The following is a 20,130-nucleotide window of genomic DNA, read 5'->3' as shown; positions in this document are numbered from 1 at the left end:
TATGATTAGGATCGGCGCACTAATAAGTAGGTCTTAGTGCGAACCGTACATGCCACCTTTGTTTTCTCATCGTGTCGTCGCGGTTACAGTGTATTGTAATATTTTCATCCTGTGTTTAATACTATGTTTGTCTTCGTTCGCACCCCATACACACGTAAAATGCTGCAACTACTATTTACTGATTTTTTTCTCCCGTTATTACATAACCTACTCCAAATTTAATTTCTTAATTTTCTTACACCCCTTCCTTTTTTATTTCTTTAATTACAAAAATAATACATTTTTAAGGATAAAATGGAAAAAAAAAATTTAGAGGAAAAAATGCCCCTAACCGCCTTCTGAGAGGGTGGCTAGGGGCTAACCGTCCCCTCAGGGCCTAACCGCCTCCTGAGAGGGCAGTTAGCCCCTCTTGCCGCCCTCTGAGAGGGCGGTTAGGCCTACCGCCCTCTCAGAGGGCGGTTAGCACCCGTAGCCGCCCTCTCAGAGGGCTGTGGGCGCCTAATTTTGTAAATATTTTCGCCGAAAATCTATTTATTTAAATTTTAACTAAAAAATATAAAAATAAAAAAAACTCGAAAAAGAAAATGGTGTTGGGAGGCAATTTTATTTTTCCTCAACATATCGGGGCGTTGCTTCGGCCGCGTGTCGCCTTGCTTGTGACCTAAGCGACGAGCCGGCGACGCCGGGTGCTGAAGGAGTCGGCAGCGCTGGGAGGCGACGAGGGATCGACTGCACCCGTCGTTGGAGCAAGGACGCGGAGGAGCGATTACTCCGACCAACTGGGTTGGGGACGGAAGCCCCGCTCCATCGTCGCCGTCGAGCCGAGCCAGCCACGGCCCCCCTCGAATCCCGACGACATCCTCCACTCCACGGTCGAGTTCATCCTATCCAGCTGCAATTCGAGAGGTAATTTATTCATTCATCACCGATCTGTGTCAAATTGTGGTAGATCTAGACCAGTGCTCACGATCTCCTTAATTTTTTTGTGTGTGTGTGTGTGGGGGGGGGGGGGACTCACGATCTCGATTAGGGTCTGGTGACGGGAACGGAGAATTTAATGGAGAGAGCGTGTAGTGGCAGAAATCATTGTATGCTTTGGCGCATTCCGGTTATTCGTGTGACATCATGACTGAAATCTTTGTCTGTCATGATTCATTAGCCGGCTAACCTAGTCCTTCCACGCGTTTCCCCTACTTCGGATCCTGGGTCTTCAATCACTGAATCTAGTTTATTTCTCGTGTTTGGCCTCTAAATTTTAGTTCTTTGTCTGTTGGTTCGGCCACATTAATCACTAAGTCTACTGGGTTGGGGGGTGGGGAGCTCCACGTGCAATTGTCGCATCCCTTGTGGCTGCATGATTTGTGCCAAGTCACATGTACGTGTAATTCTGCTTTGTTTAACTCATTTCATTTTCATAGTGCGTTATTAGAAGATATTTTTCATACACTCATAACTATTAAGGCCCATGCATTCATTTTGGTATGTTAAACTGATTGGTGGAGCTGGTGTATTTAAAGTTTTGCTACATTCTATTTGTCTGTGTTGTCTGTTGGTTCGGCCACATTAATCACTAAGTCTACTGGGTTGGGGGGTGGGGGTGGGTGGGGGGCTACAGGTGCAATGGCCGCATCCCTTGTGGCTGCATGATTTGCGCCAAGTCACGTGTACGTGTAATTCTGCTTTGTTTAACTCATTTCATTTTCATAGTGTGTTATTAGAAGATATTTTTCATACACTCATAACCGTTGAGGCCCATGCATTCATCTCGGTATGTTAAAGTGATTGGTGGGACTGGTGTATTAAAAGTTTGGCTACGTTCTAATTAGATATTTCTATTTTTTGGGTGATATCTCTCTCTGACTTTATTGTGCTATGATTACACGATGGTTGTGTTGTGTACAACCATACCTTTCTTTGTTGAAAGATGGATTTCCTTGTTCAGAAATTATGCGATTGTTAGAGTTTTCTCCTTCATCCAGTATAAAGCTTTGCATGAATCTTATGTTTTGTTTCCCTGTGCAGTTAGCTAAATCATGAGGCAGCAGACTGGTAAACGTACCCGCCAACACAGGGACTATGACAGAGAGGAAAGGAAGGACCAAAAGAAGAGGCCATTTTCCCATGCCCAGGAAAGCTCTAATAATGATGAATTGGTTGTTTACCGTATACTCTGTCCAGACAGTGCCATTGGTAGTGTAATAGGAAAGAATGGCAATGTGATAAATGCTATCCGGCAACAGACAAATGCCAAAGTCAAGGTTGTTGACCCTTACCCCGGTTCAGACAAAAGGGTTATCTTGGTATATTGCTATGTCAAGCATAGAGACCTGGATGCTGATGAGGGTGATGACAATGAGCCTGTTTGCGCAGCTCAAGATGCATTACTTAGGGTGCAGAATGCAATTGTTGATGCATTAGATACGTTAAATAAGAATCATAGAGACTCTGATAAGAAGAACACAGAAGAAGCAAGCATCCTTGTACCAGCTAGTCAGGCTGCAAGTATTATTGGAAAATCTGGTGTTGTCATCAAATATCTTCGATCAACATCAAGAGCATTCATTAAAGTGAGCCCAAAAGATCCAAACGATGTTACACACTCATGTGCTATGAGTTTTGATAATTTTGTTCAGGTACATTTTCTTGCATCTCATAGTTTGTTGAACTATTGTAAGTTCCCCAGCATTATATGGGATTGACCATTGTTAAATAGTGGCAGAATATTAAGCAATTATGTTTGCAGTAACTTGCTTGGTTCTCAATGATTGTTTTTTGTAATATACTGTAGTGTTGTACCATATATTGTGCCTATGTCTTCATCATGGTACAGGAAAATCTACTCGTTAATGTAGTTGCAACCTGCTAGCACGGTATTTTAGATTTTTTTTTAATCCTTTTTGGCAAATGCAGTATTGCAACTATATTTTCCCAGATCCATACAGTTTTTACCTGTGTCTATTGTTGTTCTCTGTTTGTGAAAGTATGCTTTGTCTGATGCACACGACTGTATCATGATTAAAAATTCCAATCCGCTACCTATTTCTTTTGAATTCTGCTATGTTGTTCATTTCATATATATGTTCTAATTATTATCTGAACACATCTTTATGATAAACAGATAACGGGTGGTGCTGAAGCTGTTAGAAAGGCACTGTTCGGAATTTCAACCATCATCTACAAGTACCCATCTAAAGAGAACATTTCTCTTGAAACTTCTGTTTCTGACCTTACTTCAAACATTATAGTTCCTTCAGAACTTCCTGTCTATCCAGCTAGTAACTTCTACTCATCCCCAGATGCTGTTTCTGGACATCCAAGTCTATCCATCTTAGGGTCAACACCTCATGTACCTGAACTTACTCTGCCTGCTGATGCTCATGGCAGACTTCCTATTTATCAATCTTTTCTTCCAATTGTTCCTACTTATAGTACCCCAAAATGTTCAGGAGAGCTAGTTTTCCGTGTATTATGCCCTGGTGACAAGATTGGGTTGGTTATTGGTAGAGGTGGAGGGACCATAAAGAGTATAAGGCAAGAGAGTGGTGCAAGGATAGATGTTGATGATGCCAAGACTGGCAAGGAGGAAAGTATAATCACCATTACATCCACTGAGGTTAGACTAAACCTCCTCACCTAGGCTGTGCTCTGTTTCCTATATCCTATCATTTGCTTTATTTTAAGTTATACCTTCCTTTTCAGGCCATCGATGATGTTAAGTCTGCAGCTGTGGAAGCTGTTTTGCTGCTTCAATCAAAGATCAACGATTATGATGAAGATAGAATGAATCTTCGCCTTCTTATCCCAACTAAAGTTATAGGCTGTCTTATTGGCAAAGGTGGTTCAATAGTCAATGACATGCGGAAGAAGACTAAGGCAGACATCCGCATATCGAAGGGCGATAAACCCCGGAGGGCATCTTCCAGTGATGAGCTTGTTGAGGTATGAGTTGTCATTTGTGTTATAATTTCAAAAGTTCAAATAGTCTTAATACCAAGGTGTCTCATCTTGTCAATGCATGTAGGTATTCGGAGAAGCAGACAAGCTGCGTGATGCTCTTGTACAAATAGTTTTAAGACTTAGGGAAGATGTTCTGAAAGACAGGGTGGACAGCCAAAATTCTGACAGGGATGGCAAGCTAACTGTTGCCACCACTGATTCCTTATATGGAAGCAGTCTTTCTTTGCCTGCTCTATTACCGTACAGCCAACAAGTCAGTCCCTTGGGCTATGATCGAAGGGTTGAAACTGAGCGAGGTCTGGAAGTATTCCCTCGTAGCAGTTCGTATGGGTATAGCTCCTTGCAGGTACAATTTTGTGATCTAGCATCAATTTTCTCTTTTCCTCTTCTGATCTTAGGCATTCCTTAATTTCTATGAAGTTTTGTATTATCTTAATCATTGATATCTTTCCTCAGGTCGCAGATGAGGGCTATGGAGGACTTCCGTCATATACATCAAAATCATATGAAAGGTATGTTTCAACTGAACTTGCTATAAATACTGTACTGCTTCTACCCTGCTAGTGTTCATTTTATTTATTACTTGCTATCCATTTGATCCTTGCAATTCTAATTCCTTGTGCTAACTATCAATCGCCAGACGTCTTCCACATGTGGAAATGACTATTCCTGCTAGTGGCCTGTCAAAAGTAATGGGAAAACGTGGCACAAACTTGGACAATATTAGAAAGGTTAGTTTATATTCCCAATTTCCCATATTGCTGTTGACTTACTCTTAATATGAATATATGCAACAACTTAAAATCCTGCTCTTATTATAGATGATCATTATACCTATTTTGTCCTGAATCAAGCACCTTAACTTTCTCCTAACATCGATTTAAATTTCGCATCTAGTCAGAGTGTGAGGACAAAGGGCTCAGGTAGATATCACAAAACATTTTCAGAAAACAATCCCTTGGATTGCATGAAACTTTGCCCTCCAGTTGCTCAGGAGACTGGATTAATTGTTCTATTTGGTCTCACATTACTTGCTATCCCCTGATATTGTAAGTTTAGGATTCTTCTATTCTCCTATAAAAAAAAGTTGCTTTTTAGAATATAAGATCAATCGATTCTTTTTCAGTTTATTTTCAAAATAGAAGAGAGTAAGCATATCTAATGCATGTGTTGGGCACTGAGACTAAGTTTGTTCACCAACTACCTTAAGTTCAGAAAGAACATAGTATTAGAAGGATTAGTAATGAAGAAAAATATGCAAAATAATAATTTATCAATACCCTGACACTGACACCTTTAGGTCAACTTATGAAAGGACTGTCAACCCTGTATTTAGGTAAGATGCCACTTTTTATTATATTTTAACTTTGACGTGCAATTCTTTGGGCGCTGTTGCAGATTTCTGGAGCTCACATTGAAATTATTGAATCAAAATCATCCCGTCATGACCATGTTGCTCACATATCTGGCACCTCTGAGCAGAGGCAATCAGCTGAGAATTTGATCAAAGCTTTCATAATGTCTACTTAAGATTCCTTTTGCACAGTTTGAGAAGGCTGTAGCTTATCTCTTTAATCTGTCTCTTCTGACTTCTCCTGCCACCCGTAATTTCCCTTGGTTTGTGGCGAACATCAAATGCAGCGTTTCCTCTACCTGTTCCAAGTATCATGCTTACCTGAGGGGGGGGGGGGGGTACTCCAGTATTGGACAAAGCACTCTATGTTCCTTAGATTCTCAACCGTTACCTGCTTGTATTGGCATGTTCGTCGTAATTTGGATGTCTTACTTGTTAATCTCAATGACTGGTTCACTTGTTGCTTATCATATCTCTTGCAATTTTGTCCTACCAATACTGATAGTTGATTCCTTCCACCATTAATATTAGAGGGACCTATTCCCCAATCTTGAAGTCTGGCTCACTTGCTGTCAGACTGCTAGCTGATTCCTTCGTTATTAGTCTTATAATGGCCTTGGCATATCTCTTTGGAATGTGTGAATGAACTGTTTCGTGTAAAGTGTGTCCAAAATTCCTTGAAATTCATCTGTTCCGAACATCCTCTAAAGTGGGTTAGTTCCCAGTGGATCTCATTGGCTGATTCACTTGCTGCTTATAAAAAGGATTCTATCTATAATCGATCGTGATTCCTTCCACCATTAATATTAGAGGGACCTATTCCCTAATCTTGAAGTCTGGCTCACTTGCTGTCAGACTGCTAGCCGATTCCTTCCGTTATTAGTCTTATAATGGCCTTGGCATATCTCTTTGGAATGTGTGAATGAACTGTTTCGTGTAAAGTGTGTCCAAAATTCCTTGAAATTCATCTGTTCCGAACATCCTCTAAAGTGGGTTAGTTCCCAGTGGATCTCATTGGCTGATTCACTTGCTGCTTAGTGCAGTTCTTGTAGTTCTGCCTGTCAATGCAGCTAACTGACCTCTTCTTTTGGTACCAGAGGGGGGCTTTGTTCCCTGTCAATCTGACTGGTTCACCCATTGCTTGCTTCAGCTCTTATATTTTTGTCGTGTCAATATTCGACGTGATTCTTTTCATCATTGGTTCTGAAGAGGGGCTCTTTTTCTACTGTTAATTATGCTGAGGATTCAAATATTATACAAATTAGGTGAAAACGCACCCCCCCTGTGATTGATCTTTCAGAAGCAACCATGTACATAATATTAGTCAAGTTCTTGGATCACAACACGCAGATCAGTTTTTTTGGGCGTTCTGCATATTGTTTGTGATAATCGTTGGTGGGTGTCTAGTAAACTAACATTTCGACTTTCTGAAAAGCTGTCTTCTCCACACCCACCCTATCTAACTAAAATTCATTTAATCCTTCACGTCCCTTTTATCCCCAAACTTAGAATGACCCTAGAACTCAGTACATTTCCATAACTACTCCTTTTTGTGAAACTATTCGGTTCATCTCTCCATCTATTGTCTCACTTACTGCAGGTACTCCTTATACGTGTTTTGATATAATAATTACGACACCATCAAGTGTAAATATTGCAATGTGTCATAATCACTGTTCATTGAAATTTTGTATCTCTGAGCGTTTTTCTGTATATAATGAGCGTGATGTTGAATGGAATTTTGTAGCAATTAGCATGATATGCTTTTTTTTTTTCATTTCTAAGATAGTTTGCTGCTGTGTGGCGAGTGATATATTTGTTAGTCTGAACTCTTTTTGAGTGTCCTTAGCCATTATTTTTAGCCATTTTGTTCTGAAATATAAGAGATGCAAAATGATTGATGCATTTGTCTCCGGGTATTATGAGCTTGGTATGCATCTTCGAGGATGGAATCCGAGGTGCTGCGTGCTTTATCTGTTGCATATGTGAAATGAGAAATAAAATCTGCAACCTCTGTTTTGCAAGTATGTGTATTGGTAAAAATCTAATATTTATCGCAAGTGTGGATGTTAAAAGCATTTTACTAAGAAATATCACATCCTAAGATATTTAATTGATATGTATTTACAATCCGTGTGACATAACCAACCTGCGAAGCATATTTCAATCTTTAAACGGATTCCACTAAGGAGGCTAGTTGTTTACAATAAATTCTGTAAGAACCATGTAACAACTAGATTCTTCTGCAGCCAGAAGATCACATGAGTACATAAATATGATTATTGAATTTGCTTCGCACGACATGTTTGGAGACTTTATCTAGTCTCTCAATTTTTTAGATACCATATTATCTACGTCCCATTAAATGTTGTAATACAATATTGTATCAGCACTATAATATTACAATAAAGTATGTATATATTCTATATATCTGATAAGAATTTTATATCAAATTCTTCAATTATATATATAGAATTCTATGGGAGTCAATCCAATGAAGTAAATGTGACTTGTGGATAGTTACACCATAAATTTTATACTTAGGGAAATAAAAATATTTCCAAACTCTTACTCAGAGATAAGGAAATATTTGATAATCGCTGGACGCGATGCAGTAATGGTTGGTTCCGATCGTGCCATAATTACTCTCTCTATGAGTACTCAAGTCAAAATCGATGATGCTCTATAGTATCTCGATTCAATTCATATCTTACTAAGTTATAGAGATATTTATCAGAATGGTTTTCATATCGAAACCCATGATGATAACAAAAGAGGAAATTCTCCTTTTAATCAACGGATATAACAAACTTCCCTATATATCATATAGATTGTACTATTAATACATCAAATTCATACCACATATTGCGTACAAAATAATTTTTCTACCTTGATCAAATCTAGACCTGACGTTATTGCCTTTGTCACTCTACCTTAGAGATGATGGGAAAAATTATTAACAATTCTATTGGTCACAGTATTCCCCAAATCCTCAGATTTGTGTGTATCGTAAGTATCATAGGGAATTTAATTTTAAGGTTCTTTTACCTTAAAATTCATAATACGCCACCAAATTTCTTGAACACATTCAAGAACATACATGTGACTATTCAACAATTTTATGAACTATGTAGGTAAATCCATACCACATATTGCGTACAAAATAATTTTTCTACCTTGATCAAATCTAGACATGACGTTATTGCCTTTGTCACTCTACCTTAGAGATGATGGAAAAAATTATTAACAATTCTATTGGTCACAGTATTCCCCAAATCCTCAGATTTGTGTGTATCGTAAGTACCACAGGGAATTTAATTTTAAGGTTCTTTTACCTTAAAATTCATAATACGTCACCAAATTTCTTGAACACATTCAAGAACATACATGTGACTATTCAACAATTTTATGAACTATGTAGGTACTCTATAATACTGATTGATGCATATACAAAATAGTCCCAAATGTGCCCCTTATATATAAGGCATCACACTTATGCCAAACTCATTGCTCAAATCCTCAAAATTAGAGCAAATTATCCTGGACACAGGATCAAATCCATTCATATAGATAATGCCGTTCCTTAACGTGAATGCAATTATTCTTTGGTTGTGGTCACTACTGCATTAAGTACTATATGTGCATATCCATAATAGTCTAGCTGAATATCTCATCAAGTGAATCAATTCATTTGCATAACCAATCATAGAATTGCAATTTACCAACATCTTGTTAGTGATATGCAGTTTTACACACCGTATCATTAATCCACATTTATCCAACTATAGTAATACGGCTCTCTCTGTTGCAATTAGTACGTGGAAATTTGGCCCCAGCCAAGTATTTTTCATCTGCGAATTGGTTACGTTCTGCACGTACCGATATCACCACCGTACAACACACATCAAAAAGTATTGGGGATCCATACGAGGTATAATTATCCGTCAATTATATAATACCTTGAGTCCCTCAGATGGGACATATTCATTACATGGATGCTCATAACATTTTAAGGATAATTCCCAGTATTAGTGGGAGATTAATACCACAAAGAATACCAAGAATCATAAGAGAACGTCATACATGTTCACATTCAGTCCTCATATCCACGTACCTGATATCTGAATTCTTATTCAGAACATTTTGTATTTGCAACATATTACAAATAACTTGCCAAGATGCATTTACTGACAACAAAGGTGTCATCAAATCCTATATTCCTACTAGGAATGTACTGAAAAAAGTGGAGGTAATAAACAAAACTACTTAACTCCCAAATCAAAATAAGAGGAGGAGAAATACGGTCACAAAGGATAAAGCTTTCTGCAAACTACCGCGAAAACAGAGGAATCCCTCCTCCAAGACAGTAAATATAAATCAACATCAAGTTGATAGACATATGGATATTCACTATCCAAACGTCTATGGATGTTGAGCATCCAAATACCCAGCACAAATGTGTACACAAATCCAGGCGTTGGGTCATGGGAACACCATAACTCTATTTTTTTTGGAAATACACGGGGTTAAATGGGATAATATTTCTACAAACTATATTGATTCTATCGAATCAATCAATATCAAAGATTACAAATTGTCGATAATTATTTCTCCTCAAAAATTGCAGAAGATCTTCAATTGGATCCAGGCCAAAGTCCATGGTCATGGCAGGGTGCCTCAAGCACTTGGACTAGACCAAATAGAAGGAAGCAATTGAGGTAGAATTGTACTCGCTTACAAAAGAGAGGTATTCACAAAAATAATACCTACACCTCTAATATCTTCCTTACGGAAGCAAAATGGATTTTTAATCCATAAGGTGGTGAAATAGCGAGGCTTGTAGCACATAAGTTTACGCAGAGGTCTGGCATCAATTATGATGCTACATATCCTATGGTATCTATGAAAATTATGTTCTCATATTTAATATCATTGGCAGATCAAATAAATTGGATAGATTCGAACATATAAGTCCCTAATGGACTTTGTATTCTGAATCTAAATACAAATCTTAATATATATTGTGTATAGCTTAAGTCACTCCATGACTTCAAGCATTTAAGTTGATTGTGGTATAACTGACTAAATGAGTTCCTTCCACAGAAGGGTTACTCCAACGATTGTATATGTGTGTTCATAATGAAATCTCAATTGGATTTTGTATCATCTCCAAACCACACATGACATAGTATGTAATCATCTTATGACGAAAATTGAGATAAATGATTTGGTTAAAACCAAATTTTGCCTAAATCTACGACTTGCATATTCCTTCAGGAATATTTATCCATCAGTCCACCAATATCCAAATAATATTAGACAATCATATCCATCAAATACTTATGGTCATTCAATTCCTAAATATGAATCAAGATATATTCATACACTGGGTTGACAATGAAAAGATATTGAACCTAAAGTTCTATATCTTAGTACCATCAAAGCGCTCATGTATCTTGCAAATCGCAACAAGCCTGATATTGCATTTGCAGATAACTTGCTAGCTTAAATAGCACAACTTTAACAACACCATTAGGTGAGAGTCAAAGATGATATCCAAAGATATCTTTATAGCACCAAAGATCTAGATTTTTCTATCAAAAAATCAAGATATGACTATAGTGGATATCCAAACACTGGCTATATAACAGATCCCCGTAACGCCAGATCATAGACTGATTTCATGGTGATATAGCCTTCTCATTGGAGTCATCAAAACAGATTCTAGAGGCTATTTCCACCTATCATTCTGAAATATTGCATACATGTGTATGACCTTACAGAATGATAAACCACATAAAACTATCATCAATAATTATCTATGAAGATAATTCTACACGTATTTGCTCAAATGCAAACATGTTACATAAAGAGCAGTATAACCAAACATATTGCTCCTAAAATATTCTATCCTCATAATAGAGATAGAGATCTTACAAACTAAATCATGTGATAATCTCGTATATCTATTCACTAAGTTCTTACCAACTTTCGCATTCCAAAATGCATTTACGTAATTGGTATGCGATGACTACGAGATTTGTAAGGTTCAGGGGGAGTCTATCCCTAAATAATAATCTGTTCATATTATATTGCACTCTTTTCCTTTATGAGTTTTTCCTATACGGTTTCTCATATAAGGTTTTTAATGAGGCAATATCTACACAAGATGATATGTCATATCTCATATTTTCCCCTTCAGAGTTTTTAAAGGAGGTACCAAAGACATATCTATTGTTCTCTAAACTCGTTTATGGGTTTTTCTTTTTAAAGGTTTTCTCATATGAGTTTACACAGAAGCAATAATCAATATATGATGTACTATTTTCTCCTTATTTTTCACTGGGTTTTAAACGAGTTTTAACAACATATCACTAGTATTTCTCCTATTTTCCCAAGAGGTTTTCGGAGGTTTTAATATGATCCATATATCATAATTATTGTTCTCTAAGCTCACTAATGAGTTTTTCCTATTTAGATTTCTCATATGAGCTTACAACAAGACAACCCGAAGGTTTTTTTTCCCTCTCTCGCCCCATCATCGTACCCAGTCCTGCTATCGGCTCAACACTATCTATTCATCTCTAGGACGGAGGACTCGTAATATCTCTATAGATCTGGCAAAAGCGAAAGACCCCTAACGTCAAGGGCTGACCACTGAGCTCAACCAGGCCTCATCCCTTTGTCCCGCCCATTGTAGCACGTGTGTCGCCCAGGGCATAAGGGGCATGATGACTTGGCCTCACCCTCTCCTTCTTATTTATCTTTATCCAAAAATAAAAAATTTAACCAATATATGCCATATCATTTTCTCCTTACATTTTCCCATTGGATTTTAAAGGAGTTTTAATGGCATATCAATATATTATTTTCTCCTCATATTTTTCCAATAGGATTTTTGGAGGAGTTCTAACAAGAAGTTTACATTTAAGATAATTGATCAAGGGGGAGTGTTATGAATAGACTCTTTTAGATATAACCATGTGATCAATTACTAAGAGTTGTGTCTATTGAGAAGAGATATCTTTCCAATAAATATGTCCTCTTATCATGTCTTTTCACCATGTATAAATATATAAACACCATGATTAATGAATACAAGTCTTTTATTTGCTACTTCTTTGTCTCTCTACAATTCTACTTTGCAATACTCCTTACTGCTGCCCTATCTCGAATTCTATTTCTCTGATTCCCAGTTCCTTCTTCCTAGTCTAATGCTACTCACCTCCTTGGTTCGTTTTTGTCATTGGTATCCCAAGCACTTGTATTTAGGATTAGAGGTCAAGTAACACTTGTGTGTTTGTAAACTGATTTGTCGATCGGTGATCGGGTTTGTATCAAAGTGGCAAGCGAGCCGGAGAGCAGAGGGACTATGGTAATAATCACGTCCTCGGAGCGGCGAGGCCATGGCCGTCAATAACGTCAGTGGCGCAATGGTGCGAGCAAGCAGGCCAAGCCTGACTGCCGGAGACTTAGCTATGTTTGTTTCTACTTATCAGCAGCTTCTACTTTTTAATAAGTTGATAAGCTGACATAGATGATAAATTTATTATTGTTTTATGGCTTTTTTGATAAGCTAATTTCTGTAAAATAAACTAAAAGTTTATAAACCAGTTAAGACAAGCTTTTCTAAAAAGCTGGTATGCTGAAAACTTAAAAATTAAGTTTATAAGCTAACTATTTTTCTTAGAAGTTATAGGTAGCTTTTTAGATAAACAGTTTTTCAAAAGATATTATAAATTTTAACTATATTAAACAGGAAAAGAGAGAACGATACAAGGCAGCACAGCTATCACACTGGGTGCACGGGGACGGAGGGACGACGATGGATTGCTTAGTTGCGGGCTTTCGATTACACCAGTAGGCGGATTTTTTTTTTCGAAATTAATGTTAGGAATAAAGCACGACAGGATCGAACACGAGACATGATTTTTACGTGAAAAATCCTTGCGGGAAAAAACCACGGGGGCCAATCGACGATCTTCACTATATCAGGGATGTGTACAATGCAGGGGATTACAATGAGCCTCTCTAGGGGATTACAATGAGCCTATCAACTCTCCTTGCAGCTTACAAGATATATTTATAGGGGTGGACACATACGACTCGAGTCTAATACGGACTGTTCCGGAATATGGGTCGAAGGTGTCCCTTGTATGGCCCAATAAGAATTCAGATCACAATCCAACAAACTTCACCTTAAGACGAATTCCATTTTGTAGCAAATAAAGCATTATCAATAAACGCCCTTCAATAATAAATATCACCGACGCTAAAAGTCTCTACGACTCAAACTATAACACCAACTAAACTTGAGCATAGCTCAAATTTAGTAGAAGAAATTGGTTTGTCATCATATCAGCAGAATTATCATGAGTGCTTATCTTGTATATTTTAATATCACCTTGAGCAATGACATCTCGAATATAATGATACCTCACATCAATGTGCTTTGTTCTTTCATGAAACATTTGATCCTTTGTAAGACAAATAGCACTCTGACTATCACAGAATATATTAATGCAAAAATTATCTCCACAAAGCTCAGTGTACAAACCTCTCAACCAAACAACTTCTTTGCATGCTTCAGAAATAGCCATATATTCATCTTCAGTAGTTGATAAAGCAACACTAGCATGCAAACATGCTTTCTAACTAACAACACAACCATAAACGGTGAGAACATAACCTGTGAGAGATCTCATCTTATCCAAATCACCAGCATAATCTGAGTCAATATAACCATCAAGTCCATTTTCAGATTTTTCAAACTGCAAACAAGCATTAGAAATACCATGCAGACATATGAAAATCCACTGAATAGTTTTTCAATGTTCTTTGCCAAGATTAGCCATGAATCTACTAACAACACTCAGTGTATGAGATAAATCAGGACAAGAGCAGACCATGGCATATATAAGTGATCAACTATACTAGAATATGGAACTCTAGACATGTACTCAATATCGTACTCTGACTCAGGACATAGAGCTTAAGATAATTTGAAATTAGCAGCTAATGGAATACTCACTGGTTTTGCATCATGTATATTGAAACGATGAAGAACCTTCTCAATATAACCTTGCTGATTAAGATATAACTTGTCAGCTTTCCTGTCTCTAATGATCTCCATGCCAAGAATTTTCTTTGCTGCACCTAAATTCTTCATCTCAAATTCATTACTCAACTATGATTTCAATTTGGCTATTTCTGATTTATCATTTGCAGCAATCAACATATCATCGATATAGAGAAGCAAATAAATAGTTGAACCATTAACAGTCTTCAAATAGACGCATCTATCATAATCAGAATGCTTAAAACCATTAGAGAGCATAAAGGAGTCAAACCTCTTGTACCACTGTCTAGGAGATTGCTTCAAACCATAAAGAGATTTCTTTAATTTATAGACAAAGTCTTCTTTTCCAGGAATAACAAAACCTTTAGTTTAATCCATATAAATATCTTCATCTAACTCCCCATGTAAAAATGCAGTTTTAAAGTTTTAACATCTAATTGCTCAAGTTCATAATCATGCATAACAACAATACTGAGTAAAGTACGAATAGAACTATGCTTCACAACAGGGGAGAAGACATCATTATAATCAATACCTAGAATCTGGCTATAGACTTTTGCAACCAACCTTGCCTTATACCTTGCTGTTTCATTAGTAGAAATACCATCATTTCTTTTGAAAATTCACTTGCAACGAACATGCTTCTTCTCTTTTGGCAATTTAACTAAATTCCAAGTACCATTCTTTTCAAGTGACTTCATCTCATCTTGCATTGCAGCCATCCAATTATTATAATCAGCAGAAGTAATAGCCTCATTGTAATTAGAAGGTTCTGCATTACCTTCAACTTCTTCTGCACAACTCAGAGCATAAGCAGCAATATTACACTCCTTAATTAACCTCTTGGGTAGATTAATTTTCCTTCTAGGCCTATCAACTGCAATAGAATGTTGTGTAGGCTGCACAACGTATGAAGAATGTTGAGCACTAGATGAATCATGATCAATAAATAAATTTTCAGCAATATGTGTATTTTGGACAACGGTATCTGGTGTACTTTCTGTATTAATAAAATGCTCCACCTGCATGCTAGAACTCTGCTGACTCTGAACATGAGCATTTGGCAACATAGCAGATTCATTAAAGATAACATTCCTGCTAATCACCACCTTTTGTGTTGCAGGATTCCACAATTTATAACCTTTAACACCAGATTTATAACCAAGAAAGATGCACTTAACAGCTCTAGGCTCCAATTTACCATTATCAACGTGAGCATAAGCAGGACAACCAAAAACTCTCAATTCTGAATAATCAGCTGGAGAACCAGACCATACCTCAATTGGAGTTTTTTTTATCAATGGCAATGTTGGGTGATCGATTAATAAGATAGCAAGCAGTGGAACTGGCTTCAACCAAAAAACGTCTATGCATACCTGCATAAGACAACATGCAACGGGCTCTCAAGATGATAGTTCTGTTCATACGTTCAGCTACGCTATTTTGTTGTGGAGTACCAGGAACAGTGTAGTGTCTCACAATGCCTTCAGACTTACAATATGAATCAAATTCATCAGAAAAGAATTCCATCCCATTATTAGTGCGAAGCTTCTTTACCTTCTTTTCAGTTTGCCTTTCAACCATAACCTTTCACTCTTTAAATGCTTCGAAAAATAAGGCCAAACTCTTCTCGAGTAATCATCAATAGTAGTTAACATATAACGAGAACCACCTAGTAAAGACCTACGAGATGATCCCTATAAATCAGAATGCACATAATCAAGAATACCTTCTGTTGTATGAACCGAAGTGTTGAATTTCACCCTCTTATGCTTGCCAAAAATACAATGCTCACAAAATTTTAGCTTGCTGATACTATGCCCATCAAGAAGACCCCTCTTGCTCAATTCTACCAAACTAAGTTGACTCATATGCCGAAGACGCATATGCTAAAGATTAGTAGCATCAGAATCTGATAATGAATTTGAACTTACAGCGGCATCACTTGTGATTTTAGTGCCTTAGAGATGATATAAATCGGCAGACTTCAAATCACCGTTCATTACAATAAGAGAACTTTTTTCACCTTCGAAACACCATCTACACCTGACCAATCATACCCTTTATTATCAAGAGTACTCAAAGATATAAGATTCTTTTTCATACCTGAAACGTGCCTCACATCTGTCAAGGTTCCGACAATGCCATCATGCATCTTTATCATAATTGATCCAATTCCAACAATTGAACGTGGGTTGTCATCACCCATCCTAACAGAAACAACATCTTGAATAAAATTATAAGTGGTGAACCAATCTCTATGTATGCATATATGAAAAGACGCAACAGAGTCAATAATCTATTCATCACCACTACTAGCACATCCAGCAAAAATAACGAGAGTCTCCATCAGAACTATTATCGGAAGCAGCAATAGATGCTTTACCTTGTTCATTTGATTTAACTTTCCTTTTTTCTTTATTCTTCAACTTGTAACATTAGAATATGTCATGGTTATTTTTCTTGCAATACCTGCAGAATTTTTCTTTGCCTCTGGACTTCTAACGACCCCTGTAACCGTTCGAACTTTTATCTCTTTGGCTATTATGCAAATTCTTCTCCTTTGTCCTGTCACGCACAATCAAACCTTCTCCATTGGAAATAGAGCCATCAGTAGACACCATCTGTTTCATCTTTTTCTTGGCATACAAGGTCTCATAAACTTTTTTCAAAGTTAGTGTATCATGACTTTATAATATGGTATCTCTAAAGTTTGAAAAAGAACTGAGTAATGAGCACAAAAGAATAAGACTCAAATCCTCATCATCATATTTTACCTTCATAAACTGTAGCCCAGCAACAATCTCCTTAAAGATCGAAAGATGATTCAACATAGAACCACCCTCCTCTAATTTGTGCGTGAACAACTTCATCTTCAGATGCATTTTACTGGTTTATCCTTGGCATGCAGATCGATTCCAGCTTTAGCCATAAAGTAGCAGCGGTTTTCTCCTACAAAACCTCCTACAAAATATTGTTTGATAAATGAAGATGAATTGTGACAAAGCCTTACGATCCTTTCTCTTTTCTTCATCGGACCAAGACTTTTGATCCTTGTTCACAAAATTATCAAGAGCATCATCCAAATCAGTATACGCAAGAATAGCCCGTATCTTTACTTGCCATAGAGAAAATCTTGTATCTCGATCTAGCAGTGGAATATCATACTTCAAAGAAGTCATGACGAAGAATAACCAGCAACAAAAAATAGGCTGCAAACCCTCTGGTACAGTCATGTGTGCACGAAATAATAAACTGCATAAATCCTAATACACTTCATGTACGCGCATCAATCAAATCAGAAACCAATCTTCTGGTAACTTTCCTCGGGTGCACGTATCAAAATCGCAAAAAGAGACAGATGTGATCCGCACGATTAAAAAATCGATATTGAGGAGAGAAGAATCCAGTGGCATGGAGTAGGAAGTTCGGTGGAATAAAAAAATCGACGATTTGACTTACTTACCGCCTTCTGTCTACTCGCCAGCTTTCGTCTACTCTTAGATAAAACTTCTGTCAGCAGCCATAAGAAAAGAAACTGATCTATTTTTTTTCTCGTAATCTTGTATAGATCCAATTCGACTTCGATACCATTCGTTAGGAATAAAGCACGATAGGATCGAACACGAAACACGATTTTTACGTGAAAAATCCTTACGGGAAAAAAACCACGGGCACCAAACAGCGATCTTCTCTATATCAGGGATGTGTACAATGCAGGAGATTACAATGAGTCTCTCAGCTCTCCTTACAACTTATAAGATATATTTATAGGGATGAATATATACGACTTAAGTCTAATACGGACTGTTCCAGAATATAGACCGAAGACATCCTTATATGGTCTAATAAAACTTTGGATCACAATCGAACAATTAAGATCCAGCAGCAAGACGTAGTTGTTGACTTCGAGAGCTGTAAATTCATTTAATCTGACGATAGATAGAAGTAGGTTTGTCTCCTCACACTAGACCTATCAGTCCAATCCTAAATACTATCAGAAGTTGAACTAAATAGGTTAGCTGCGAGCCGGTTTTTAAAAAATTGGTTTCTAAAATAATAAGTTAAAAATTGAGAAATTAGTTGAGATGAATTTTTCTGACTTTTAATATATTGAGAAGCTAAAAATTTATTGTAAAAATAAATAAAAAAAATCATCAGTCAGAAACCATAAAAATCGAAAGCATCAACTTAACCAAACATGTTCTAAGTTTGCAACTGCACCACAATTTATAACGTTAGGAAACTGTTTGTCTAGCCCACGTTATTGGCGGGCCAATTGATCTAGTTTGTACAAAATGGAAGGTGCAGCCACAAAAGTTCAATTTTGTTTTGGAGTATACTGATCCAAGTTGTCAGCTCATTTTTTCTTGAATGTAGCAGAATGAATCAAGGGGTTATTTGACGAAATTCGCTCATTGATTGTCATCATAAAATTGGTCAGGTAGCGCAGAACAGAACAACCTGCAAAGCAAAGGATAAAGCTAGCAGGGTTGGATAAACTAATGACGCAGCAGCGGCGGATCCAAGAAGTGGCCTGCCAAAGGTATTAGGAAATTTCGCGTTCTCTCGTAGAAAATGACTGTGACGGCCCATCCTTCATGTTCCGTTACCGAACGCACAAACAAAACAGCGCAGAGGAGGCACAAAATCCCGGTCGTCCCTGCGGCAGAACTTGGTGTCTGCAGCTAAAAAAAAAAAAGAACTTGAAGTTGGGACTGAAATCGAGGTTAACATCTGTTCTGCTAAGGGCATGTATAATAAGGTATTTAGATACGGTGCTTATAAAAAAATAGTTTTTTTTTCATAACTGTACTGCCACACGTGCTTAAATGAAGTATAATGTGTTTTCTTAAGCACCGCTGTTTATATTAGTGCTAACAAGATATTTAATTATATTTAATCACATGTAATCTTTGTTTATAAAATTATAATTTTTATAAAAATGTTTAACACTCTCTTAACATCTATTATTGTATATGCCCTAACAACCAAAATACAAGTAACCACCCTCTAATCGAGCCAATATGCAAATTAATCTCTGATACATTCTGTATATCTGAGACCAAGGAAGGAAACCATCCAATTCCACGGAAGAACCAGAGAGGTGAGGGGCGTGTGTAAGGATCGAGAAGGATGATTAATTTCTTTCGAAATAGACGACATTCTCTTTTTATCATCTAACGTACCTAAAAAATTAATAGCAGAAGCAAAACCAAAAAGAATAAAATTACCAAGGAGATATCCAGAAAAATATATGGCTCTCGTGGATGTATATGAACCCTAGTTTCTATTGAAACTCATCTCATGGGTCATCACTATAAAAGATAACAACTTGAGGAAAGAAAATTTTGAAGCAAAAAAGATAACCATTAGAAGAAATTCTCCAAATTGATAATATAAAGGTAAGAGAATTCAATACCCATTTGTATACATATTTATTTGAATTTTATGCTTCTCACAATAAGAAGAATAACTTCTTAAGATGGAAATTTTTTAGCTCAATAACCGAAATGAAAATATAATAAAAAAGAGAAAAACTTGCAAACTTGCAAGGGAGCCAATAGAGAGAAACTAGAAGGAGGTGAATATATTCACAAGAGTAAACACAGTTTTTATTATTTGCCGAGGTCACCCCTATTTTAGACGAATTATAAAGATTTTTTCTCACATAGCTCTCACCTAATACATAGGCTAAGCATTCATCTTTCTCTACTCTAAAACACTGACACAAAGCTCT

General features: G+C 37.0%; 1 protein-coding gene across 1 annotated transcript; it reads left to right on the top strand.

Moving 5' to 3' along the window:
• Positions 1 to 598: 598 nt before the first annotated feature.
• Positions 599 to 5,781, top strand: LOC133907099 (KH domain-containing protein At4g18375-like). Its single transcript, XM_062349123.1, has 8 exons — positions 599 to 906; positions 2,023 to 2,633; positions 3,119 to 3,613; positions 3,700 to 3,939; positions 4,022 to 4,303; positions 4,414 to 4,469; positions 4,598 to 4,688; positions 5,356 to 5,781. Exons 2-8 carry the CDS (start codon positions 2,034 to 2,036, stop codon positions 5,485 to 5,487), a joined length of 1,896 nt encoding a protein of 631 aa, XP_062205107.1. The 5' UTR covers positions 599 to 906; positions 2,023 to 2,033; the 3' UTR covers positions 5,488 to 5,781.
• The last annotated feature ends 14,349 nt before the right edge of the window (positions 5,782 to 20,130 follow it).

Source organism: Phragmites australis, chromosome 24 (genome assembly GCF_958298935.1).
Source record: "Phragmites australis chromosome 24, lpPhrAust1.1, whole genome shotgun sequence".
NCBI lineage: Eukaryota > Viridiplantae > Streptophyta > Magnoliopsida > Poales > Poaceae > Phragmites > Phragmites australis.
The sequence above is the reverse complement of the archived record's forward strand: the minus strand, read 5'-3'. Positions and strand labels throughout refer to the sequence as shown.

What these genes read in the sequence shown, in the direction of transcription:
- LOC133907099 (XM_062349123.1), top strand. Translation starts at nt 2,034, where the DNA reads ATGAGGCAGCAGACTGGTAAACGTACCCGCCAACACAGGGACTATGAC. An exon ending in CCAGTGATGAGCTTGTTGAG is followed by an intron (nt 3,940 to 4,021) that starts GTATGAGTTGTC and finishes CAATGCATGTAG; the next exon opens with GTATTCGGAGAAGCAGACAA. An exon ending in ACATCAAAATCATATGAAAG is followed by an intron (nt 4,470 to 4,597) that starts GTATGTTTCAAC and finishes ATCAATCGCCAG; the next exon opens with ACGTCTTCCACATGTGGAAA.